The 26876-nt window shown below is 35.8% G+C and overlaps 1 protein-coding gene across 1 annotated transcript; it reads right to left on the reverse strand.

Annotated features, from left to right (window-relative positions):
- Positions 1-8526: 8526 nt before the first annotated feature.
- Positions 8527-10476, reverse strand: LOC145956079 (uncharacterized). The gene is made up of 2 exons (XM_083071639.1): positions 9394-10476; positions 8527-9153 (listed from the first exon to the last, which is right to left on the reverse strand). The coding sequence occupies exons 1-2, from the start codon at positions 10474-10476 to the stop codon at positions 8527-8529; spliced, it is 1710 nt and encodes a 569-aa protein (XP_082927765.1).
- Positions 10477-26876: the final 16400 nt, after the last annotated feature.

The following is a 26876-nucleotide window of genomic DNA, read 5'->3' on the forward strand; positions in this document are numbered from 1 at the left end:
AAAATATGAAATATTTTCTGTTTTGATTTCTGATTTTTTTGTTATATTCCTTGTTTAATGAGATGTAAAAATATGTATTTAATTTTATAAATAAACGAGTTTTGATATAAATTAAAGTGCTCTGTGGAGGCTTTGTGAATATGATGATGTAAAGTGAAATGTGATTGAGACATGGGATATGAAATGTGATAATGAAATATGATGACGAAATTCGATGATCTGTGGAGGCTTTGTGAATATGATGATGTAAAGTGAAATGTGATTGAGACATGGGATATGAAATGTGATAATGAAATATGATGACGAAATTCGATGATGTGATATGATCATGGGAAATGATAATGTGATATGAGAATGCATAGAGTCTTGATTGACATGCATCATTTGCATAAGTGTTTTAAGGGTACGATATGGAATACACCGCCAGAGAAGGCCCCCTAGTGTAAAAGCTTTGGGGATTAGTCCTTAGGGATAGCTCGGTTTGGAAGTCCCAGTCTCGCCCATTGTGTGCATGGGATGTATCTTGCGCAGCTTAGCTATCCTGACGAGACTTTGGTAGTATATCCTTCTAGTGAGAGTGCGTAGAGGGTGTGACCCGGCATGTACTCCTAAACTACTCTTCGTGTATTGCTAGCGGCAAGATGCCATGTGATGTTTTACTGGCACCACATGCATGATAATGTGAAGTTCGTGTCCATGCATGTGCATCCTTATTATTAAATGATGATAAATTACTATTTGTATGACTTGGATGATTGATGAAGATTTTCGCAAACCTATCACTTGGCAAGTGAACCAAGTTTCGAAGTAGTATTTAAAGATCGTCCTCAGGGATTTGCGTGTTTAGTAACTCTCGCTCAAATGATTTAAAAGAGAATGAGTTTAAAAATTCAATTGAGTGAAAACAGATTCAAACAACACAATAAAGCAAATGTAGTAAAGACAATGATTAAGAAACAAGGATTGGCTCAGATGCACTTGCTAACTCATAGATCTTCTTAACATAAATGCAATTCTAATTTCATTATTTCCACGTTCATTAAATAATCCAACAAGATTCCTCAAGGTTGAATCCTAAAGTCATTAAGCTCAAAACATGATTCCTCAATGTTTTGAGTCTAACACTTCGCATTAAGAACAATAACTTGAACAATGTGACTAACCAAATCAAGTCTATTCCTAGAACAAGAGGTGATTAGGTGCAAGATTCAGTTCGGGTTTTCGAAAGCGTTTTCCAACTGGATTCAAAAGCCAAAAATCATACAACGGTTGATCAAGCCGATATAAGCGTTAAGCGAAGAATCATTACACAAATAATGAGATCAAAATGCATATATTTAAGAAGAAGAGGAGTTAGTAGTTACATCTAACCAATCCTTAAGAAGTTTAGCCACCCATGGCCATTACAGAATCAAAGAGTGAAAAGAAGAAATTACAAAGTAAAGGATGAAGAAATGGAGTTGATCTTCGTTCCCAAAGGATCCAGCTTCCAAGTCTCTGTTCTTCCTTCGTTCTTCCTTCTTCACAAGCTTTTCCCCTGTTTTTCTCTGTTAAATTCGTGATCCGTCTTCCGTTCAGGTTCTCCTCCATTTTCCCTTTTATATCAGCTCTAAAACTGGGCAAAAAGTGAAATTTTTAACTCCACCGCTGCAGCTGTAGAACCACAGCTATGGCTGTGGAGAATCCTTCAAGGTGAAGTAACTTCTGGCGCTGCAGCTGTAGCTTTGCAGCCATGGCTGTGGAGACTCCTTCATTATTAAGCAACTTCCTGAGCTGTAGCTGTGGAACCACAGCCATGGCTGTGAGTCTCTGTGGCTTCTCTTGATTTCCCAAGCCTCAACACTCAAGCGTTGGACCCTGCAGCTGTAGCTTCAAGTCTCTGGAACCAAAAATGAGCACTCCAGATTTCCACAGCTATAGCTGCAGAACCACAGCTATAGCTGCAAGTCTCTGGACCTCTAAATCCTTCCCAGACTTCCACAGCTCAAGCTCCAGATCCACAGCTATGGCTGTGGATCTCTGCCTAGCCAAAAGATCCTGCACAAAATGAGAAAATTCATTAAGATTGCTACTACTCCTCTACTCTTATAGTATGACTTAATTCTATAAATTAAAGGGGTGAAATACATATATATTATCTACAATTATATATAAAGATTGCCAAAAATTGAGTGCAAAACTACAAAAAAGGACACTCAACAACTACCCCAACTTAATCTCTTGTTGGTCCCCAACAAGATACCAATCAAAACCAAAAAGATATTTCCCATCATGAGATTTCTTCTGGATCAACAATAAGGCAAGCATTCAATCAATTCACTATCACAAACCATTTTCAACTCACTGAGGTGCCCACATATCAATCATGCTTAACCAAAAAGATTGCATGCTCAATCATAACACAAACATTACAAACCAACAATTGAACAAGCTCTCATAAGAATGACTCTCCAGGGTAAGTGTTTCTCTCAATTCCACTCATCATTTCTATGAACATAAGCATTGATATCATCTCTTCATTACTGCTCTTTGAGAGAAAATTAAAGATCACAAGGACTTTTTTAGGGTTCTACTGAGGTTTGGTTAACAAGGGGACGTGGTTTTTTAGATTACAAGGTTTAAACTTAAGAGAGTAAAATGAAAATGACCCAAACATTCCACCTTGTTCACTCTTAATATTCAACTCCAACCAAATCTCTCAGCCCAAAATCTTCCTCTAATTACATACCCTTTTTCCTCAAAATTTGCTGCCTAAATTTTAAGAGACCCCCCTCTCTTTTAAAACTATTTATCCAAGTGCTTGTTTATTTCTTTTGATTTAATCTGATTTGTTTTTGTTTTTGTTTTTGTTTTTTTTTTGTTTTTTTTTTTGTTTTTTTTTTGTTTTTTTTTTTTGTTTTTTTTTGTTTTTTTTTTTGAGATCATGAATACAGGATAATGGTAAAATGAAACTAACAAGCACACTTGACTATAAGCAGAAAAACATGATAGAGAGGTGACTCTTCCCTTCAAATTGCATTGGCTTACTTTCTCCATTTTCTCTCAACTTGCCAACTCTCACAAACTACCCCAACTTTATTCCCAATTCATTTTCAATTCACTCTCAAAAGTTTTGGTTAGGGTGATGAGTTGGTATTTGGGAAAGGTTTAAGGTGATTTGAAGGTTAAAGCTCAAACAGGTTTTGAAAAATGGATTCAATTATGGCTGGCTGTTTGGTTCTAGGCTTAAAGGGATTCAATTATGCACAGGGAATGATTACAATGCCTTGATCCTGTCCAAAACTTCTCACAAGAACAATCATTCAAGATTCAACCAATACAAACACATATACCATGATGATGGCTCTCAAAAGTGGAAATGTATATAATATATGCACTGTTTGGTCTCTCTCACTCACCAGCTTGGCTAAATGTTCAATTAATGATTTTTCATGCCATGCTAATCAAATAACTCACAATTTCATGATCAAACAAAGTTGAATGAGTGCAACCTCAAAATAAGCCACAAAACAAACCATTCTTGAGTGAATTAAAAGACATATTTTTCCTTTTTGTTGATCTCAAAGCCATCTCATTTACTGCCTCTCAAGAATAATTTTCAATGTTTCCCAAAAAATATCTATACATATAATTATATATATCTATAATTTTTTTTTCTTTTTTTTCACATTAACAATTGCACCAATATGCTATTCAACCAAAATACCAAAAGTTTAAACATCTAATCCCAAAACAAACAAACCACCACAGTTTAAACAATTAACAGAAATTTAAATAACTGGAATTTAAATTGACAGAAATTTAAAATTGCATGAATTTAAAATAAACTCTGCTTCCTCAAAAATGAGCTCAGAATGTGGGTGACAACGACCCGTCATCTCCAAATCCTTCTTCACTATCCTCTGCTCCATCATTTCCTTCTTGTTCAATTTCAGCATCAGTCCGCTGTCCCTGTTCACCTAGATGTGGCTGCTCATGCTGCTCACCACCTCCTCCTGAAAAGACAGGACTGTCCCCAGGCCACAGAATAACATCTTGAAATTGCTCCGGTGTAGGCCAAGGATATAAGCTTTCACCGGTACTAGCCTGATTCTGAGTGTAGTGGTAAAAATAAGAATGCAAAGCCACCTGCCCTCGATGATTGGCAGCTTGTTGAAGTTGGACATGGCGGAGATGAGCCATTTCCAACTGGTGCTGCTCCTCCATGCGCTGAAATTGTTGCATCATACAAGCCTGCATGTCAGATAAATCAAAGGATCCAGTTGGTGGAACTGGAGGTGAGGGAGCTGGTGGTGGGGTTTGGGTAGGTGGTGGGCGTGATCTGCGAGAAGCCCGAGGAAACTCTCGTTGATTATAGCAACGAGCATTGACAAACAAATGATCTATCTTCCTCCTAATTGGAACCAGCGGCTGAGGAATCACCACTCCTTTAGCTTTGCACAAACCTGTAATCAGTCCAGGGAAAGCTAGGGGTCTAACAGCACCAGATTTAGAAGGCTTAGAAAGGACAATAGCGTGAATTTCATCTGATATTAGAGTTGCTATGTCCACATCCTTCTGCAGCAGTATACAAAAAATTAGCTTTGCCTTGGAGATGGTTATGTCAGAGGTGTGCGTGAGTGGGACGACATTGCTGTAGAGGAAGGCTTGCCATAACCGCACAAGTGATTTCAGATCAGCTCGAAGAATGTGTGTGGGCTGGCTCTTGGTGCCTGTTTGGTATTGGCTTCCAGGCAGGCTCAAAGTCTCAAGCATCAAAGTCGACATTTCTTCATCCATAGCTGTCCTCATGAGTTTCCTATAATCATCTTGGTCTAGGATAGTATACTCAGTTTCCAAGTAGGTGTTAATGGCCACTGGATCATAAGGAATGATTTTGCCTCTCACCCATGAGACTCTATCCTTGCAGTCAGGTCGGATAGGAAAGGCATTAGCAAAGAACTCTCGGATGATGCTTTCATTATATTTTTCTTCTGGCTCACCAAGTTTGGTCCACTTCCTCCTTTGATATTCATGCGAGAAATCTAATAGAGGAAGCATTTCAACCACTGGACGTTCAGCTATAATCTGGCGGCCTTCTAGATCCAAAAATCTTTGTTGCTTGTGCCTGGTGCGAAATTGGCTTGGCAGAAAAGTGAACTTTCTGGTTGGTCGAGGTGAGGGTGGTGCTTCTTCGTCCTCAGAAGGGGTGGTTGATGAAGTTGGTGAGGAAGTGACCACTTTCTTTCTTTTTCTATCAGCTGAGATCTCATGAGTAGCTTTAGAACTTCTGCCTGTACCTGCCCCTCTTGAACGAACCATCTGAAAAATCAAACCATGCTTGCAACCATGTTAGCACACAAGTGATTCAGAAAATTTTTCAAGGGGCAAAAGAGATATTGCTATCATTCCACTACATGAGGCTCAATATAGTTCATTTAGCTTTAAAATTGTATACAATGCATGCCTGAAAATTACACACATGAGCACTTACGCACAACGCATGCCACACATTGAAACCCACCACAGAGGTTATTTTGCTTGAAAAATGAGATCATTTTTGACTTGAGCATTTTGTCAACACATAACAGGCAGAGATGAGAATTAGCCATTCATGCACACCAAAACAACCCTCCATCTAAACTTTTCAGTTCAAGAAGAAAATCAATTCCACATTGTATTTTCATGATGATCAAAGAACCCAAAAATGATGAATATGCATGAGGGATGTTGAATATGATGAATATGCATGTTGTTCATGTGAGATGAATAGTGCATAAAAGCTTCATAAAATTCATGACCATATAAGAATAATGTGCATTTGGCATTTAAATTGAAAACCCTTCTCATTCAAGCATTTTATCAAACACAAAGCAAGCACGAAATTTGAGAGCTCATGCATGTATTACATTAATGATTCAATCACCAAAATTCATGCTTTTCACACTTGTGTACTTCAAGCCAATCAAAAAGTTCAAAATTTGAGAAGATGATTAAGAAAAGAATTCAAGAGGATGAGAAGCACACAAACACGAAGAGCATTGTGAAGGAGGGAGAAAGATGAAAACTTTTACCTTGATATCTTAGCAAAAAGATGGATGCTTTGGTATTTTTGGGTGAAATGGTTGAGGAAAAATGGAACCTTGATGCCTCAAATTGGAAATTTTATAGAGAGAATGTGAGGAGGAAGATGAAGAGTGGGGAGATTGGGGGGTTTCGTGTTGTGGGAGAAAAGAGAAATGAGAAATGAAGGGGTGGAGAGAGAATGGTTCAGTTTTATCATGCAACTTGAGTACCAAGGTTTCAGAATTGGCGCCAGAGACTTGGCGCTTCAGCTGTGAAAGCCAGCGCTTGAGCGCTGGAGTTGAAACATCTCTCCCTATGGTCCAGAGAGTTGGCGCTATAGCGCTGGAATTGGGCGCTTGAGCGCTGGATAGTCAACATTCAACCAGAAAGTTGGCGCTAAGGCCGTGGAAACTGGCGCTCCAGCGCTGGGAATTTAAATCACATAAAGAGCTTGGTAGAGACTTAGCGCTTTAGCTGCAGATTGTGGCGCTTGAGCGTTGGAACTGGTTATACAATTTGATCAACCCAAGAATTGGCGCCTTAGCTGTAGAAGCTAGCGCTGAAGCTGTGGAATTTTTGAGATCAATGGAGAGCTCCAGGGACTTGGCGCTATGGCTGTGAAGCCAGCGCTGAAGCTGTGGCATTAGAGTATATCACAAACTGAACCAGAGAGTTGGCGCTATGGCCGTGGTCCTGGGGCTTCAGCTGTGGACTTTCAAAATGTAATTTGCTCAAACAGAGAGTTGGCGCCATGGCTGTGGAGCCTGGCGCTGCAGCTGTGGAATTTTGAGATCAAGGGTGATCTCCAGAGAGCTAGCGCTTGAGCGGCGTGATTTGGCGCTACAGCGCTGAGAAAAATAATGACCCTAAACACCAACAGAGAGTTGGCGCCTTAGCTATGAATTGTGCCGCTTGAGCGCTGGGACTACAATTTCATTTCAACTCCTTCAAGCATTCAATTGAAACCTGATTCATTCTTAGCTCTCCCTGAGCTTTTAAACTAAACCATCATTCCACATTCGTACCTCTATTAACACTTAAAACTTTATACCTCAAAACATCACAAAATTCCATACTAGATATTAAGTTCAACATGTACTTAGCCAAAACCCATTATAACACCACAACCAACATTGAACCAAACCTCTCTATGCACAAAGATCTTTCACTCCACACTCCAAATCATTAAACTACTTACAAACCCCACATAAAGAAAGATGTGTAAAACATATAAACACACAACACATTAAACACATAAACAAAATGACATTCAAAATCTTAACACACAACACATAAACAAAACTTAAACTAAACCAGAAATGTTAACCATATTCCACAGCATGCAAATCATCAAACAACATCCACACTGAAATCAAGCAGTTTATGAACAAAAACTCTTAGCTATTCACTAATCAAACTAAACTCAGAATTTAAAACAGAAATTAAAACAAAAACATGCTAATTTAATGTCTTTAGCTTGACAATCCTGTTTGTTCATGGCTCCTTCAAATGTGTGCTGGTGGTGAACCTCTCAATCTCACCACCCAAATAATGCTTGAGCCTCTGACCATTAACTAACCAAGTCCTTCCAGAAGCAGGATCTTCAAGTTCAATAGCTCCATAGGATTTGACAGACTTAATTGAGAAAGGACCTGACCACTTAGATTTGAGCTTCCCAGGGAAGAGTTTCAACCTGGAATTGAACAATAATACCTGCTGGCCAGGTTGGAAGTTCCTATTCAGAATCTTCTTGTCATGGTATATCTTGGCTTTGTGCTTGTAGGACTTAGAAGACTCATAAGCTTTCAATCTCCTTTCTTCCCATTCATGCAATTGAAGTTTTCTTTTCTCCCCTGCTGCCTTCAAATCATAATTTAAGGCCTTCAAAGCCCAAAATGCTTTATGTTCAAATTCCACTGGCAGATGATAGGCTTTACCCATGACCTTTTCCAATTCTTTGTTAGAGATAGGCAAAGTCTTCTCTAGTGGCGATGAGCTCTTGAAATCATTTTGAGTTTCCAAGTACGCATCAGCTAATGCATCAATTCTAAAACATTCTTTGTTGCCTTTTGGAAACTTTGTTGTTTCAAATACATTGAAACTCACTTCCTCATCTTGGACCCTCACCTTCAGCTTTCCTTCATCCATGTCAATGATAACTCGAGCTGTCTTCATAAAGGGTCTGCCCAATATCAATGGAACCTCCACATCTTCTTCCATGTCCATCACTACAAAATCAACTGGAAACATGAACTTATCAACCTTCACGATCATATCTTCCACTATACCATATGGAAGCTTGATGGATCTGTCTGCCAACTGTAAAGTCATTCTTGTAGGTCTCACTTCCACTTCTCCTATCTTTTTCAACATGGATAAAGGCATCAAATTAATACTGGCTCCAAGATCTAAGAGTGCCTTACCCACTGACAGATTACCAATTGATACAGGGAGAGTGAAACTGCCTGGATCTCTGGACTTCTAAGGTAGAGACTTCTGTATAATGGCACTGCATCCTGCTTCAAGCTCCACAGTCTCTTCTTCAAGAATTCTCCTTTTCTTAGTTAACAATTCCTTCATGAACCTAGCATATGTGGGCATTTGCTCCATGGCTTCAGTGAAAGGAATATTAATCTGGAGCTTTTTTATGATATCCAGAAATCTCAAGAACTGCCTTTCTTTTTCTTTCTTGGAAGGAGTATGAGGGTAAGGTAAGTTCTTTACAGGAACAGCAGAATTAACTTCCTTGCCCTTCTTTTTATTCTTCTCCTTCTCAACTTCATTTTTCTCTCTTATTTTCTCATTATTTACATTCTCACTCTTATTGTTTTCTTCCTCATTCTTCTCACTTTCTTCCTCAACCTCCTTCAATTCATTATTTTCTCCCTCATTCTCAGCACCCTCATTATTCTCACTCACTCCAACATCTGCACCAACTACCTTCCCACTTCTTGTTGTTATGGCCTTGCAATGCTCTTTAGGGTTGGTCTTGGTATTGGCTGAGAATGGTCCTCCAGACATGTCAGCTAATTGTTTAGCTAGCTGACCCACCTGCACCTCCAAGTTCTTGATAGATGCCTCTGTATTCTTCTGGTTGTTCATAGACACCTGCATGAACTGGTTCAGAGTATCCTCCAACTTGCTGGTTCTTTCATGCATAGAAGGATACGCAGGCTGGTGTTGTTGTTGTGGTGGTGGCCTATTGGATGGTCCAGCTTCATTCCTCCATCCATAACCTTGGTTGTTATTGTTGTTTCTCCAACCTTGATTCCCCTGCATATAATTGTTAGTATTATAATTACGGGAATTAAAATTACCTCCTTTCTGTTGGTTCCCCACATAGTTGACCTCTTCTTCATTTGGAATTTCTGAACAGTGACCATTGGGATGATCTCCTCCACAAAAATCACATTTTAGGGAAGGGTTTGGTTGATTTGAAGAAGAAGCAATAGCATGAAGCTGTTGTGGAATCTTGGCCATCTGCTTAGTCAATACTTCAATCTGTTGGGACAGCAATTTATTCTGAGCAAGGATTGCATCATTAGTGCTAAGATCAAGAACTCCTCTTTTATGAGATTGGTGTCTCCCATGCTCTGCTTGGTGATCAGAAGAGGCCAGAGATTCTATGATTTGAGTGGCTTCCTCTGGACTCACAGTCATCATAGTGCCACCAGCTGCAGCATCCAATAACATCTTCACCTCAGGCTTGATTCCATTCACAAAGAAATTGAGTTGAGCTATATCTTCAAACCCGTGGTTAGGACATTTCCTAAGCAATGACTTAAATCTTTCCCAGGCTTCACAAAATGGTTCATCTGCACCTTGCCTAAAAGTAGTAATTTCTGACTTGGCCTTAATATACTTGGATGATGGATAGAATCTGTTCACAAACTTGTTTTCCACATCACCCCAGCTTGTCAAACTCTGATTTGGGTGAGATTGTAACCAAACTTTAGCTTTTCCTGTTAAAGAGAAGGGAAACAACCTCAAATATACATCTTCCTCATCGCCTTCAGGAATTCTCATAGTTCCACATAACTCATAGAAATTTGAAAGGTGTGAGTATGGGTCTTCATGATCAAGGCCAGCAAATTGTTGTGAGCTAACCAAGGTAAGGAAGGCAGGCTTCATCTCCATTGCCCTAGAAGTATTTGGAGCTGCAATACTAGAAAAATGCCTAGGACCATGTTGTTGTGCATAATCACCTAGGGTTCTTCTTGGCTGCCTACCTGGTCCACCTGTTCCCTCTTCAGCCATTTCTGTTTCGAAGTGTGGTTGATTTGATAAAGTAGAAGAACTCAGAAGATCTTGCTGTTGTTTTTGGATTCTCTCTAACTGTCTCAGCCTTCTTGTTCTACTGTTGTTCCTCCTTGCCGTTCTTTCAATTTCGGGATCAAAATGCAATTCTTCGGCTGGAGTTTTTCCTCGCATACACTTTTAAAGAAGTCTGCACAGCAAGGTAAGTCCACAAAACACAACAAGACAAATATCTATATATTATAAATATTCACAAAATGAATTATCTACACAATTACAAAATCACAAGATTAAGAATTACTAAATAGCACCAAATCCCCGGCAACGACGCCAGAAACTTGATGAAGATTTTCGCAAACCTATCACTTGGCAAGTGAACCAAGTTTCGAAGTAGTATTTAAAGATCGTCCTCAGGGATTTGCGTGTTTAGTAACTCTCGCTCAAATGATTTAAAAGAGAATGAGTTTAAAAATTCAATTGAGTGAAAACAGATTCAAACAACACAATAAAGCAAATGTAGTAAAGATAATGATTAAGAAACAAGGATTGGCTCAGATGCACTTGCTAACTCATAGATCTTCTTAACATAAATGCAATTCTAATTTCATTATTTCCACGTTCATTAAATAATCCAACAAGATTCCTCAAGGTTGAATCCTAAAGTCATTAAGCTCAAAACATGATTCCTCAATGTTTTGAGTCTAACACTTCGCATTAAGAACAATAACTTGAACAATGTGACTAACCAAATCAAGTCTATTCCTAGAACAAGAGGTGATTAGGTGCAAGATTCAGTTCGGGTTTTCGAAAGCGTTTTCCAACTGGATTCAAAAGCCAAAAATCATACAACGGTTGATCAAGCCGATATAAGCGTTAAGCGAAGAATCATTACACAAATAATGAGATCAAAATGCATATATTTAAGAAGAAGAGGAGTTAGTAGTTACATCTAACCAATCCTTAAGAAGTTTAGCCACCCATGGCCATTACAGAATCAAAGAGTGAAAAGAAGAAATTACAAAGCAAAGGATGAAGAAATGGAGTTGATCTTCGTTCCCAAAGGATCCAGCTTCCAAGTCTCTGTTCTTCCTTCGTTCTTCCTTCTTCACAAGCTTTTCCCCTGTTTTTCTCTGTTAAATTCATGATCCGTCTTCCGTTCAGGTTCTCCTCCTTTTTCCCTTTTATATCAGCTCTAAAACTGGGCAAAAAGTGAAATTTTTAACTCCACCGCTGCAGCTGTAGAACCACAGCTATGGCTGTGGAGAATCCTTCAAGGTGAAGTAACTTCTGGCGCTGCAGCTGTAGCTTTGCAGCCATGGCTGTGGAGACTCCTTCATTATTAAGCAACTTCCTGAGCTGTAGCTGTGGAACCACAACCATGGCTGTGAGTCTCTGTGGCTTCTCTTGATTTCCCAAGCCTCAACGCTCAAGCCTTGGACCCTGCAGCTGTAGCTTCAAGTCTCTGGAACCAAAAATGAGCACTCCAGATTTCCACAGCTATAGCTGCAGAACCATAGCTATAGCTGCAAGTCTCTGGACCTCTAAATCCTTCCCAGACTTCCACAGCTCAAGCTCCAGATCCACAGCTATGGCTGTGGATCTCTGCCTAGCCAAAAGATCCTGCACAAAATGAGAAAATTCATTAAGATTGCTACTACTCCTCTACTCTTATAGTATGACTTAATTCTATAAATTAAAGGGGTGAAATACATATATATTATCTATAATTATATATAAAGATTGCCAAAAATTGAGTGCAAAACTACAAAAAAGGACACTCAACAACGATTGAATAAACTATTGTTGTTGATTGATCTGAGGTAACTATATTATTTGTGTTTGGCTATCTGGTGTGCGTTCCTACACCGTGAGCCAGAGTGAGATGTTTCTCACTCCCTTCTTTTGTGTTGTTTCTCTTGTTTGATATACAGGTGATCATCAGCGTAAGGCTGAGGATGTTGGTGATGAAGCTTAGGCTTCTATGTTGGGTTTTGCTCTGATAGGACATGTGACATCGGGACATAGATAGGATTAGTTTAAAATGTTCTTATTAAATTATTTTGGAAAATTCAGTTTTATTTCTTTGTAATTTTACTGGCATGTTATTTGGATTAAGTTTATGAATGTGAACTCTTTACCCTTACGTGGTTGAAAATTTGATTTTTATTGATGAAAAATTCTATTTTTTTTTATAATTACTGTATATGTATGTTGGGGCAGAGGGTGTCACATTAAGTGGTATCAGAGTAGGTCGATCCAATCGGCCGTGAGTTATGTACTTATCGTGATTCTGTTGTGTACTCTGATTGTGTCTTATTTGTTGTGTACTTTGATGATGTTTTTCTTTGATGATGATGATGTTCTTCTTGTTAAGTTATTTTGTAATTAGAGGAATGATAGTCATGATAGTGTTAGCTAATACCATTATGACCGCTCTTCTTCATTCTTATGATTGCTTATTTGTTTGATACTTCTTGCTTACGGAAGAAGTAGTGGTTGAGTGATATCTCTTGTGTTGCAAGCATATGTGCGAGTAGTGGTAGACGAGATATTGTGCTAATATTATAGGAACTATTGAGGCCTTAGACTTGGGTAATACATTGATTGTTTTTAGTGTATTAAGAGTTTACGATTGGTGGAATTTTTTAAAGCTATAGTTGTAGCGATTGAATCTAAGGATGATGTATGTTGAGAATTGGAGTTTTGGTATTCTTAACGAGTGATTGAAGTGTTGATGATTTCTAGAGTTTGATGGTTGCATGTTGACCTTTTATGGTTTAGGTAGCATGTGAATTTTATTTTCTAAGCCTTTTATACTGAATATGTGAGTTGTTTTGGTTTAGGATTGTAGTGGAAAGCTTGAATATGAAGTTGAGGTGTGAGTTTGGAAGGGTTGAGGTATTTTTGTGGGCTTAGATATATTGATATACTATTGCTGTTTGGTGTAGAGGATATTTTCGCTGCAATCTTGTTGTTCCAGTATGAGTACCATATTGACAGATTTAGATTTTATGGTCTTCACAAAAGTTGTAGCCTTGGACGTTATCTTTCCAATGGAACTGGAATCAGGTAAAACGAAGGTCTAGAACTCTAGTTATAGCTACTTTGGTGATCAAAGGTCTAGCTGTAAGCGCTGAGTATATCTGCTGCGGTTTTTGAGATTTTTAGCTAAGAAGATTATCTTTTTAGAATCTTATGTCTTCATAGGAGTTGTAGCTTATTCTCTTATCTTTCGTTTGAGATAGGTTTGAGATCATTTGGATGAGTACAACTCTCTGTGTGTTATTTTCTTTGATAGTTGTTGAAAGGAGAAGTAGGCTGTAATAATGTTTTTGGGTTAGTAGGCAATGCAAGGATAAGAATTGATTTTGTTAAGATGTTTTGAGGTGTTTTCATGTGGATTGAGAGGTTGTTTAAGATTGTATGATGCTATGTGGTAAGGGTTGTTCATGTACATGCTTATGGATGGTATATTTGAAGGTTTAAATTAGGTATTCTAATATGATTTAATATGCATGTATGTTGATATGTGGATAGATGATCTTAGGGATCAATTGGTGAATGTCGTGTGGTTAGTAAGATTGATCTTAGGGTTTGATATGATCATATTGTAGTTGAGGGTGGAGATATATTCAAGACGGTTGTATGTTAAGTTATCTAAGTATTACTATTTTATTTTATCTTATTTTATTTTATTTTATTATTATTTTTTTATTGTATGAGATAAGTTTTCTAGTTCCTGTAAATTCCAGTTGAGGTAAACATGGATCTGTCTCAGGTAGAAGTTGTGTTTAAGTGGGGAGATATCTAAGCCAGTTAGTGAAGACAAGAGTTTTATGAGGTTAGCTTATTATTATTAGAGATTTATTGAAGGAATTTCTAAGATAGCATTGCCCTTAACTACATTCACTAGGAGGAGTATTCTCTTTATGTGGGATAGTAAGTATGAGAGTAGTTCCAACTCTTAAGGCAAGATTGACTAGTGTTAATATTATTGGATTTTAGTAAGCCTTTTGTGGTATATAGTAGTACTTATAAGATGAATTGGATGCATTGTTGATGCAAGAAGGAAAGGTAGTAGCTTATGTTTCTAGGCAATTGAAAATTCATGAGAGGAACTACCTTATCTATGAGTTAGTGGTTATGATATTACATTAAGATTTGGAGACACTACCTATATGATTCTAAGCTTGAGGTATTTAGTGATTGTTAGTGTCTTAAATATCTTTTGACCAAAAGAGATAGTTGGAATTTCTTAAGGACTAGGATTTTAATCTTAGTTGCTATCTAGGTAAAGGCAGTGTGGTGACAGATGTCTTGAGTAAGATGATCTTTCATCTATCATTTTGATGATTTAAAGGTTAAATTTGATTGAAGAGTTTAGAGATTTAAGTTTGATTTGTGAGCTTACCCTTAGAAGCATTGAATTGAGTATGTCGAAGGTGACTAGTGAATTAATGGATGAGATTAGAGGAGCCTAAGAGTTAGATCCTTTCTTAGTGAACCAAGTGGAGAGGATTGGTAAGGGTATAGATAGCCCTTTTCGAGTGGAAGTTGATGGTGTTTTGTGGTTTCAAGATAGAATCTATGTGTCTAATAATCCCGAATTAAGGAAGATGATCTTAGAAAAAGGTAATAAGAGTACTCTTAGTATTCACTTAGGAGCTATTAGATGGATTAGGACCTTAGGAGGATGTATGAGAGTGACGTAGCGGAAGCGTGGTGGTCTAAGGTGAAGAGAGGAGTAGAGGAAGTTGTGGACTCGTGTGTAGTATTCCAAAAGCCTAAGGTGGAACATTAGAAAGTCTAATGCAAGAGACATATCCATTTTTATTTACTTCAGGTAATTTCGAGGACGAAATTTTTAAAAGGAGGGGAGAATTGTAACACCCCAGTTTTCAATAAAGTTATTATTATTATTATTATTATAATAATTATTATTATTATATGGTATTTGGTCATAATTATTTTAATAATTATAGAAGAATATTATTTTGTACGTTTTAAATAATTATTGTTTTGGACAATTATTTTGTACGTATTAAATAAGTATTTTTTATTAGCATATTTAAATAAATATTTATATGTTTTAAGAGAAGATTGATTTTATATGATATTTTGTTATTGAAATTATATTATTATATTTTGGGTCAGAAATATATTATTATTATAGAGGAAAAATATTTTATAATATACATGTATTTATTTTATTTAATTGTTTTGAGGAAAAAGAGAAGTGGGTTAGAAGAGAAGGAAAAAGGGTTGGGTTGACCCAGCCCAATGGATTAATTTTAAGGAGTCAGGTAGCGTTAACCCTATCTACCTCATTTGCGTTCTGAAGGGTTAGGAAAAAAAAAAGAGAAACAAAGAGCTCTAAGGAAGAGTACTCAGGAACGACCTTAGATCACACCTTTGTCTTCTGCTCATCCAGGTAAGGGGGGAGTGAGAAACCTCGCTCTGGGTGTGGGATTGTATGCTGGGTAGTGGGATTGACCCCCAATCCTGTGTTTGCTGTATTTTTATGTATGCTAATGTATGAGGGGTTTCTCCCAATTGTATATGTTTTGCTTATTATTTTTCTTATATGCAATTAATTGTATGACTTGAGATCTCTATGGGTTCTTATGGGAAACCCTATGAGAAAACGGGCAAAATATTAATGTTTTCTATTTTGCCTTCTGATTACTTTGTTGTGTTCCTTGTTGGATGTGATGCATGAGTATGTGGTTAATTTTGAAAATAAATATGTTTTAATATGATCTAGAGTGCTCTATGGGTTCCTGCGGGAAACCCTATGAGAAATAGGCAAAATATGAAATATTTTATGTTTTGATTTCTGATTTTTCTGTTATATTCCTTGTTTGATGAGATGTAAAAATATGTATTTAATTTTATAAATAAACGAGTTTTGATATAAATTAAAGTGCTCTGTGGAGGCTTTGTGAATATGATGATGTAAAGTGAAATGTGATTGAGACATGGGATATGAAATGTGATAATGAAATATGATGACGAAATGCGATGATATGATATGACCATGGGAAATGATAATGTGATATGAGAATGCATAGAGTCTTGATTGACATGCATCATTTGCATAAGTGTTTTAAGGGTACGATATGGAATACACCGCCAGAGAAGGCCCCCTAGTGTAAAAGCTTTCGGGATTAGTCCTTAGGGATAGCTTGGTTTGGAAGTCCTAGTCTCGCCCATTGTGTGCATGGGATGTATCTTGCGCAGCTTAGCTATCCTGACGAGACTTTGGTAGTATATCCTTCTAGTGAGAGTGCGCAGAGGGTGTGACCCGGCATGTACTCCTAGACTACTCTTCGTGTATTGCTAGCGGCAATATGCCATGTGATGTTTTACTGGCACCACATGCATGATAATGTGAAGTTCGTGTCCATGCATGTGCATCCTTATTATTAAATGATGATAAATTACTATTTGTATGACTTGGATGATTGAATAAACTATTGTTGTTGATTGATCTATGAGGTAACTGTATTATTTGTGTTTGGCTATCCGGTGTGCGTTCCTACACCGTGGGCCAGAGTGAGATGTTTCTCACTCCCTTCTTTTGTGTTGTTTCTCTTGTTTGATATACAGGTGATCATCAGCGTAAGGCTGAGGATGTTGGTGATGAAGCTTAGGCTTTTATGTTGGGTTTTGCTCTGATAGGACATGTGACATCGGGACATAGATAGGATTAGTTTAAAATGTTCTTAATAAATTATTTTGGAAAATTCAGTTTTATTTCTTTGTAATTTTACTGGCATGTTATTTGGATTAAGTTTATGAATGTGAACTCTTTACCCTTACGTGGTTGGAAATTTGATTTTTATTGATGAAAAATTCTATTTTTTTTTATAATTACTGTATATGTATGTTGGGGCAGAGGGTGTCACATTAAGTGGTATCAGAGTAGGTCGATCCAATCGGCCGTGAGTTATGTACTTATCGTGATTCTGTTGTGTACTCTGATTGTGTCTTATTTGTTGTGTACTTTGATGATGTTTTTCTTTGATGATGATGATGTTCTTCTTGTTAAGTTATTTTGTAATTAGAGGAATGATAGTCATGATAGTGTTAGCTAATACCATTTTGACCGCTCTTCTTCATTCTTATGATTGCTTATTTGTTTGATACTTCTTGCTTACGGAAGAAGTAGTGGTTGAGTGATATCTCTTGTGTTGCAAGCATATGTGCGAGTAGTGGTAGACGAGATATTGTGCTAATATTATAGGAACTATTGAGGCCTTAGACTTGGGTAAGACATTGATTGTTTTTAGTGTATTAAGAGTTTACGATTGGTGGAAATTTTTAAAGCTATAGTTGTAGCGATTGAATCTAAGGATGATGTATGTTGAGAATTGGAGTTTTGGTATTCTTAAGGAGTGATTGAAGTGTTGATGATTTCTAGAGTTTGATGGTTGCATGTTGACCTTTTATGGTTTAGGTAGCATGTGAATTTTATTTTCTAAGCCTTTTATACTGAATATGTGAGTTGTTTTGGTTTAGGATTGTAGTGGAAAGCTTGAATATGAAGTTGAGGTGTGAGTTTGGAAGGGTTGAGGTATTTTTGTGGGCTTAGATATATTGATATACTATTGTTGTTTGGTGTAGAGGATATTTTCGCTGCAGTCTTGTTGTTCCAGTATGAGTACCATATTGACAGATTTAGATTTTATGGTCTTCACAAAAGTTGTAGCCTTGGACGTTATCTTTCCAATGGAACTAGAATCAGGTAAAACGAAGGTCTAGAACTCTAGTTATAGCTACTTTGGTGATCAAAGGTCTAGCTGTAAGCGCTGAGTATATCTGCTGCGGTTTTTGAGATTTTTAGCTAAGAAGATGATCTTTTTAGAATCTTATGTCTTCATAGGAGTTGTAGCTTATTCTCTTATCGTTCGTTTGAGATAGGTTTGAGATCATTTGGATGAGTACAACTCTCTGTGTGTTATTTTCTTTGATAGTTGTTGAAAGGAGAAGTAGGCTGTAATAATGTTTTTGGGTTAGTAGGCAATGCAAGGATAAGAATTGATTTTGTTAAGATGTTTTGAGGTGTTTTCATGTGTATTGAGAGGTTGTTTAAGATTGTATGATGCTATGTGGTAAGGGTTGTTCATGTACATGCTTATGGATGGTATATTTGAAGGTTTAAAGTAGGTATTCTAATATGATTTAATATGCATGTATGTTGATATGTGGATAGATGATCTTAGGGATCAATTGGTGAATGTCGTGTGGTTAGTAAGATTGATCTTAGGGTTTGATATGATCATATTGTAGTTGAGGGTGGAGATATATTCAAGACGGTTGTATGTTAAGTTATCTAAGTATTACTATTTTATTTTATCTTATTTTATTTTATTTTATTATTATTTTTTTATTGTATGAGATAAGTTTTCTAGTTCCTGTAAATTCCAGTTGAGGTAAACATGGATCTGTCTCAGGTAGAAGTTGTGTTTAAGTGGGGAGATATCTAAGCCAGTTAGTGAAGACAAGAGTTTTATGAGGTTAGCTTATTATTATTAGAGATTTATTGAAGGAATTTCTAAGATAGCATTGCCCTTAACTACATTCACTAGGAGGAGTATTCTCTTTATGTGGGATAGTAAGTATGAGAGTAGTTCCAACTCTTAAGGCAAGATTGACTAGTGTTAATATTATTGGATTTTAGTAAGCCTTTTGTGGTATATAGTAGTACTTATAAGATGAATTGGATGCATTGTTGATGCAAGAAGGAAAGGTAGTAGCTTATGTTTCTAGGCAATTGAAAATTCATGAGAGGAACTACCTTATCTATGAGTTAGTGGTTATGATATTACATTAAGATTTGGAGACACTACCTATATGATTCTAAGCTTGAGGTATTTAGTGATTGTTAGAGTCTTAAATATCTTTTGACCAAAAGAGATAGTTGGAATTTCTTAAGGACTAGGATTTTAATCTTAGTTGCTATCTAGGTAAAGGCAGTGTGGTGACAGATGTCTTGAGTAAGATGATCTTTCATCTATCATTTTGATGATTTAGAGGTTAAATTTGATTGAAGAGTTTAGAGATTTAAGCTTGATTTGTGAGCTTACCCTTAGAAGCATTGAATTGAGTATGTCGAAGGTGACTAGTGAATTAATGGATGAGATTAGAGGAGCCTAAGAGTTAGACCCTTTCTTAGTGAACCAAGTGGAGAGGATTGGTAAGGGTATAGATAGCCCTTTTCGAGTGGAAGTTGATGGTGTTTTGTGGTTTCAGGATAGAATCTATGTGTCTAATAATGCCGAATTAAGGAAGATGATCTTAGAAAAAGGCAATAAGAGTACTCTTAGTATTCACTTAGGAGCTATTAGATGGATTAGGACCTTAGGAGGATGTATGAGAGTGACGTAGCGGAAGCGTGGTGGTCTAAGGTGAAGAGAAGAGTAGAGGAAGTTGTGGACTCGTGTGTAGTATTCCAAAAGCCTAAGGTGGAACATTAGAAAGTCTAATGCAAGAGACATATCCATTTTTATTTACTTCAGGTAATTTCGAGGACGAAATTTTTAAAAGGAGGGGAGAATTGTAACACCCCAGTTTTCAATAAAGTTATTATTATTATTATAATAATAATTATTATTATATGGTATTTGGTCATAATTATTTTAATAATTATAGAAGAATATTATTTTGTACGTTTTAAATAATTATTGTTTTGGACAATTATTTTGTACGTATTAAATAAGTATTTTTTATTAGCATATTTAAATAAATATTTATATGTTTTAAGAGAAGATTGATTTTATATGATATTTTGTTATTGAAATTATATTATTATATTTTGGGTCAGAAATATATTATTATTATAGAGGAAAAATATTTTATAATATACATGTATTAATTTTATTTAATTATTTTGAGGAAAAAGAGAAGTGGGTTAGAAGAGAAGGAAAAAGGGTTGGGTTGACCCAGCCCAATGAATTAATTTTAAGGAGACAGGTAGCGTTAACCCTATCTACCTCATTTGCATTCTGAAGGGTTAGGAAAAAAAAGGAGAAACAAAGAGCTCTAAGGAAGAGTACTGAGGAACGACCTTAGATCACACCTTTGTCTTCTGCTCATCCAGGTAAGGGGGGAGTGAGAAACCTCGCTCTGGGTGTGGGATTGTATGCTGGGTAGTGGGATTGACCCCCAATTCTGTGTTAGCTGTATTTTTATGTATTCTCTTGTATGAGGGGTTTCTCCCAATTGTATCCGTTTTGCTTATTATTTTTCTTATATGTAATTAATTGTATGACTTGAGATCTCTATGGGTTCCTATGGGAAAACCCTAAACCCTAAACCCTAAACCCTATGAGAAAACGGGCAAAATATGAATGTTTTCTATTTTGCCTTCTGATTACTTTGTCGTGTTCCTTGTTGGATGTGATGCATGAGTATGTGGTTAATTTTGAAAATAAATATGTTTTAATATGATCTAGAGTGCTCTATGGGTTCCTGCGGGAAACCCTATTTAGAATAGGCAAAATATGAAATATTTTCTGTTTTGATTTCTGATTTTTCTGTTATATTCCTTGTTTGATGAGATATAAAAATATGTATTTAATTTTATAAATAAACGAGTTTTGATATAAATTAAAGTGCTCTGTGGAGGCTTTGTGAATATGATGATGTAAAGTGAAATGTGATTGAGACATGGGATATGAAATGTGATAATGAAATATGATGACGAAATGCGATGATGTGATATGACCATGGGAAATGATAATGTGATATGAAATGCATAGAGTCTTGATTGACATGCATCATTTGCATGTGTTTTATGGGTACGATATGGAATACACCGCCAGAGAAGGCCCCCTAGTGTAAAAGCTTTGGGGATTAGTCCTTAGGGATAGCTCGGTTTGGAAGTCCTAGTCTCGCCCATTGTGTGCATGGGATGTATCTTGCGCAGCTTAGCTATCCTGACGAGACTTTGATACTATATCCTTCTAGTGAGAGTGCGTAGAGGGTGTGACCCGACATGTACTCCTAGACTACTCTTCGTGTATTGCTAGCGGCAATATGCCATGTGATGTTTTACTAGCACCACATGCATGATAATGTGAAGTTCGTGTCCATGCATGTGCATCCTTATTATTAAATGATGATAAATTACTATTTGTCTGACTTGGATGATTGAATAAACTATTGTTGTTGATTGATCTATGAGGTAACTGTATTATTTGTGTTTGGCTATCCGGTGTGCGTTCCTACACCGTGAGCCAGAGTGAGATGTTTCTCACTCCCTTCTTTTGTGTTGTTTCTCTTGTTTGATATACAAGTGATCATCAGCGTAAGGCTGAGGATGTTGGTGATGAAGCTTAGGCTTCTATGTTGGGTTTTGCTCTGATAGGACATGTGACATCGGGACATAGATAGGATTAGTTTAAAATGTTCTTATTAAATTATTTTGGAAAATTCAGTTTTATTTCTTTGTAATTTTACTGGCATGTTATTTGGATTAAGTTTATGAATGTGAACTCTTTACCCTTACGTGGTTGGAAATTTGATTTTTATTGATGAAAAATTCTATTTTTTTTATAATTACTGTATAAGTATGTTGGGGTAGAGGGTGTCACAACAAGAATCAAAGCAAAATAACCGAAGAAGGTTCGATATTTAGCTAATTAAGGAAACTTGGTGACACCCCAGAATAAGCAACCAAACCCAAACCCCTAAAAATTCAGACTTTACTGTTTGCAGTGGAGAGCAATATTAAGCGGAACGAAAGGAAGGAAGCGATAAAGAGAGAAAATAGAGAGGGCACCTTCGTGAAGCTGCAGCGGACTACAGTGACGAGGCGACAAGGTGGAGCCAACTGCGATGTGGCCGGCGTGGTTGTCTGGTTGATTTGGTAATAAAGTTTTGACCGTTTAGTGTGTGTGAGTGTGACTGTGTGTGCGGTGTGCCAGTTGCCCACTTTGTGCGGTTCCGTCTCTGTTTGTTTCAATAAAAAAAATAAGTGGGCTGGTGGGCTTCCCGGCCCACCACGAGTTCAGCCCAAGTGGGCCGGGTTTAAATTTACCCACTTACTGTAAAAATTTTATTTATTTTGACCTGGCCCGACTCATTTTTAAGGTGGGCCAGGTTGGCCCACGGGCCACGGTCCATTTTGACAGCTCTAGACAATGTTCTACACACAAGACTATGTCCCTAAGCATAAAATTCACTTCGTTTGCAAGGGTAAGGAGAAGTTGCCTCAGCACGAGCTTGACAAACATCATGAGTGTTATGCACATCACCATACCTCTCATAGGATATCTCTTTTGTAGGTGTTAAACTAGATCGTCTCCCACCAGCCAAGGGTCTATGCTTCTTTGTCTATCATCTCCCTTCCAAGGCCGAGCCTACAAGTTTCAACACTCTGTTTATTAGATGAGGACTATATCGATATTAATTATTCCCCATATGACATCACTTCTCATATATTTTTACCTAGGAATATAATCTTTCTATACAGGAGAATGCTCAAGTTGATCACATCATAACAATTAAACCCCTCTACTTCATTTGCCTCTTCACCACTAACTCCACCTCTCTCTCCACTTCCTACTCAAGAGGATCGTGACAAGGTGATCATTGGTATGTATTGAGCTTTGCACTACACTTTAAGGAGGCAAGTATGAACTGAATGCAAATTCAACAAGTTGTCTCGCCTTAATATTGATTTGAGCTCTAATGAGGAGGATGCCTTGGACTAGATTTTGTTGGTTCCAAAATGGGGAGAGTGATTCAAGTTTTTTTATTATTTTGCTTTGTTAAACTTTTTTGAATACTCTAATTAAATTCTTCAAAATTCTAATCAAAATACTCTGATTATTGAGTATATTATGCATGTTTACCCTTATGCATTGCATATAGAACCTAAGATATATATATATATATATATATATATATATATATATATATATATATATATATATATGTGTGTGTGTGTGTGTGTGTGTGTGTGTGTGTGTGTGTGTGTGTGTGTGTGTGTGTGCGCGTGTGTGTGTGCTCTGGTTATATATGCTCTAATAAGAAATAGATAAAAAAAATCATGTTATGTCATATATAAATTTTCTTTTGTACGCTCTAATTTAGCTTTAAAATGTTAGGACTAGATCTCATAAGATCTATATGCACACTTAGTCTGACATGCTCTGAGAATTAAGATTTAATATCATTCTAGCTGCTCTATTATGATCGCTTAGTTTGTTTCAAATGTTATATCAAATGAAGATAGAACTAAGTGTATGCAAGAAAATACATGTCTTTTAAGAATGTACTCGTAAAAAATCAATTCGCTTGAATGATCTTACGTCTTAGATGTGTGCCTTACATCACTATGATAAAAATATTTCCAAACTGCTTTTGCACTTTTAAGAAAAATGTCTTGAGTAAAACTAAAAAAGCTTTCAAAGTTAAAATGTCAAAACACTTTAAAGAAAAATACATTTTAAAATGTCTTTTTGTCTTACCAAAAGAAAAAATTATTTTCTAAGACAAAGAAAAATAGACATTTCAAGAATACAAAAATGTGTTTGTTATCATCAAAAAGGGGGAGATTGTTAAGTTCAAAGATAATTTTGGATCCCTCAAGTTTTGAATTTTTAATTTTTAGAAATATATGAAACATTTTTACAAAAGAAAATGTCTTCGAAAATGTTTTTTATAAAGGTCATTAGATGAAGTGTAAAATGCAGATCGTCTATAAGATGATGTAAATCAAAGATAACATACAATTTATCTCATATACATTAAATGTTCATCATTTATTAAGACTAACGACAAAATTTGCTTCAAATGTTTTATTCCTTAATAGATTGAACCAAAAAGTCATCTTAGAACTCACAAATTTGTTAAAGAGAAAAATCATACTTTCTATTAGGACCGAGGACCAAGATCCCTGAAATCGTGGAGAAAAATATATAAACTCACTCTACACATGCACTGTGCTTAAATTGCTTTTGCAAGCTTCGTTTGGTTCGAAAAGATGATAAGTAGCTTCCTTGATTAGATGAGAGGTACCATTTGGTGAAATGCATTTAACGCTTGGAATAAATGAGTCAACGATTACCTACCATGACAAGGAAAGACAATGAAGACAAACGAAACAAATTTGTGATATAAACTCATCAAAATGTTGCAATAGTCATCTTCTCCTAGCTACTATATAAAAAGACTCGAAGCTCAAGAAAATAGAGATAGATAATACAAGAAACACAACATACATAAGAGACTTGTATAGATACATACACTCTGTAAATTATACTTGTGTATAATACTTATTCTTTCTTGTAAAAGCTTACTTCTCTATATTGGTTTTATAACATCTAAGTGAGACAAACAAAATATTTGTGTAACCTTCTTAACCATTATTATAAGGTTGAGTCTAGAAAGGCTTTGTCTGTAAAAAGAATACTTATTTTGAGCCTAGAGAGGCTTGATTGTAAAAGAATACTTAGTTGGTAAGCTTGGAGAAGCTTGTTGTGAAAAGAATACTTAGGTTGTTGCTTGAAGAGGCAAGTCAAAGAATACTTAGGGTAGAACCAGAAGTAGCTTGTTCACTACAAGAAAAATCAGCATTATCTACGGAAGAAATCCGTAGATAAGCATGAAAATCCATAGGTAAGAGTTAATTATCTACGAAAAAAATTTGTAGGTAATAAGGTCGTAGATAAAGTTACCTATGGAAAATTTTCCGTAGATAATGTTACCTACGGAAATTTTTCCATAGGTAACTTTTCGTAGGTAACATTACGTATGGAAAATTTTCCGTAGATAACCCATGAAAGTTGTTATCTACGGAAATTTTTCCATAAATAACCTACGATAGTTGTTATCTACGGATTTTATCTGTAGATAACCTTCGGAAAATTTTTGTTTAATTTTAATAAATTTATTAATGTAACAACCCTCATATTTGGCCTCTCAAGGATGCTATTTCTTGACACTTCACTTTTCAATGTGTTTTGTCCTTACTGCACATTTTCTAGGAAACTTCCCAGAAGGTCACTCATCCCTATATTACTCCAAGTCAAGCACGCTTAAATATGGAGTTCTGAAGAGATAAGCTACCAAAAAAAAAGATGCATGTTGTCAGTATAAGTAGTACAAATTAATTCATTTAAGTCATCCTCAACTATACAATCTCATACTTATACTATTTTTGGATCTCTCTCATTTTAGTGTGTCTAGACCGCTATAAAAATATAAAAATATATATAATAATTATATTACTTGTATAATTAACAATATACTTAATTATTTCTATTTAAAATTAATATTATGATACAATTTAAATTATTTATTATAAATTTAAAAGTTTAAATAATAATTTTTATATTTTAAAATGATAAGGGTTATAATAACACCGATGTAACTTTTACTAAGTATTACACCGCTCAATAACATTATATTAAATGTAAATTTTGTAAATTCAACCGTTAAATTGAAAGTTCATATCACTTTATATGTTTATATCAAATTTTGTTAAAATTGAACAACAACTTGAAGGTAATCAAAGTGTTCATATCACTATTACAAGATGTATTATCTATATCGATTCTGCAAGATAATCTACATCAGTTCTAAAACCGATGTAGAATAGAGTGACTTAGAAATACAAACACTTCTACATCAGTTTTGAAACCGATGTAGATTTGCGTACAAATTTACATCGGTTATAAGTAAAACCGATGTAGATTTTAGCACAAATCTATATCGGTTATACTAAGAACGGATGTAGATGTGTACACAAATCTACATCAGTTCTACTGGCAACCGATGTAGATTTCATATAAGAAAACAGGCTTCATTTATTTTTTTAAAATTATTTCTGGTTACCTGTATAAACATATATATATATATACATATATATATATATGTGTGTATATATATATATATATATATTTCAAACAGAAATTGTATAGTGCCTATTGTACTCAATTGTGTTGCTTAAGTAGAGTGGATATATATACAATTTAACTTGTATAATAAATCAAAAAACTTGACAAGAAAGAAAAAATAACTTATTGGAGTAAAAAATTAGGATCAACAAAAATTACATATTATAGGACCAACAAGATTAACCTAAATGTTTTCTTAAGGAGAAATATTAAAAGGAAAAAAAATGCAGAATTTTTTTCATACTCTCATTGTATAGGTTCCATTAAGTCTATTAATAGCTGCCAAAGCTATATCTCTATTAGAGTATTTAACAAAACCACATCCTTCAAGTAAAAAATGAGAAATTAACAAAACCACATCCTTCAACAATATGTATGAAACTGAAGCACATAGAAACCAACATGATAACCAATTCATACAAAGCTAGATGTTGTAAAGAGACATTAAAAACTTCGTAGTGAAAACAACAAATAGTTTGGTGAAAAATTAATAACCAAAACATAATAACCAAGCTTTGACTACTTAGTTTATTTTATTTTGGGATAAGAAAATAAACTAAAAAATAAAGGCAGAAAATTGTTTTTGAGATATATTATAAACAATTCCAATTAAACTAAAAATCATGCTTTATTTCTAAATTTTTCTAAAAAGAAGGTTGCCCATTG

The sequence above is a fragment of the Cajanus cajan genome, chromosome 3, assembly GCF_000230855.2.
Source record: "Cajanus cajan strain Asha chromosome 3, NIPB_CcT2T_4, whole genome shotgun sequence".
Taxonomy (NCBI): Eukaryota; Viridiplantae; Streptophyta; class Magnoliopsida; order Fabales; family Fabaceae; genus Cajanus; species Cajanus cajan.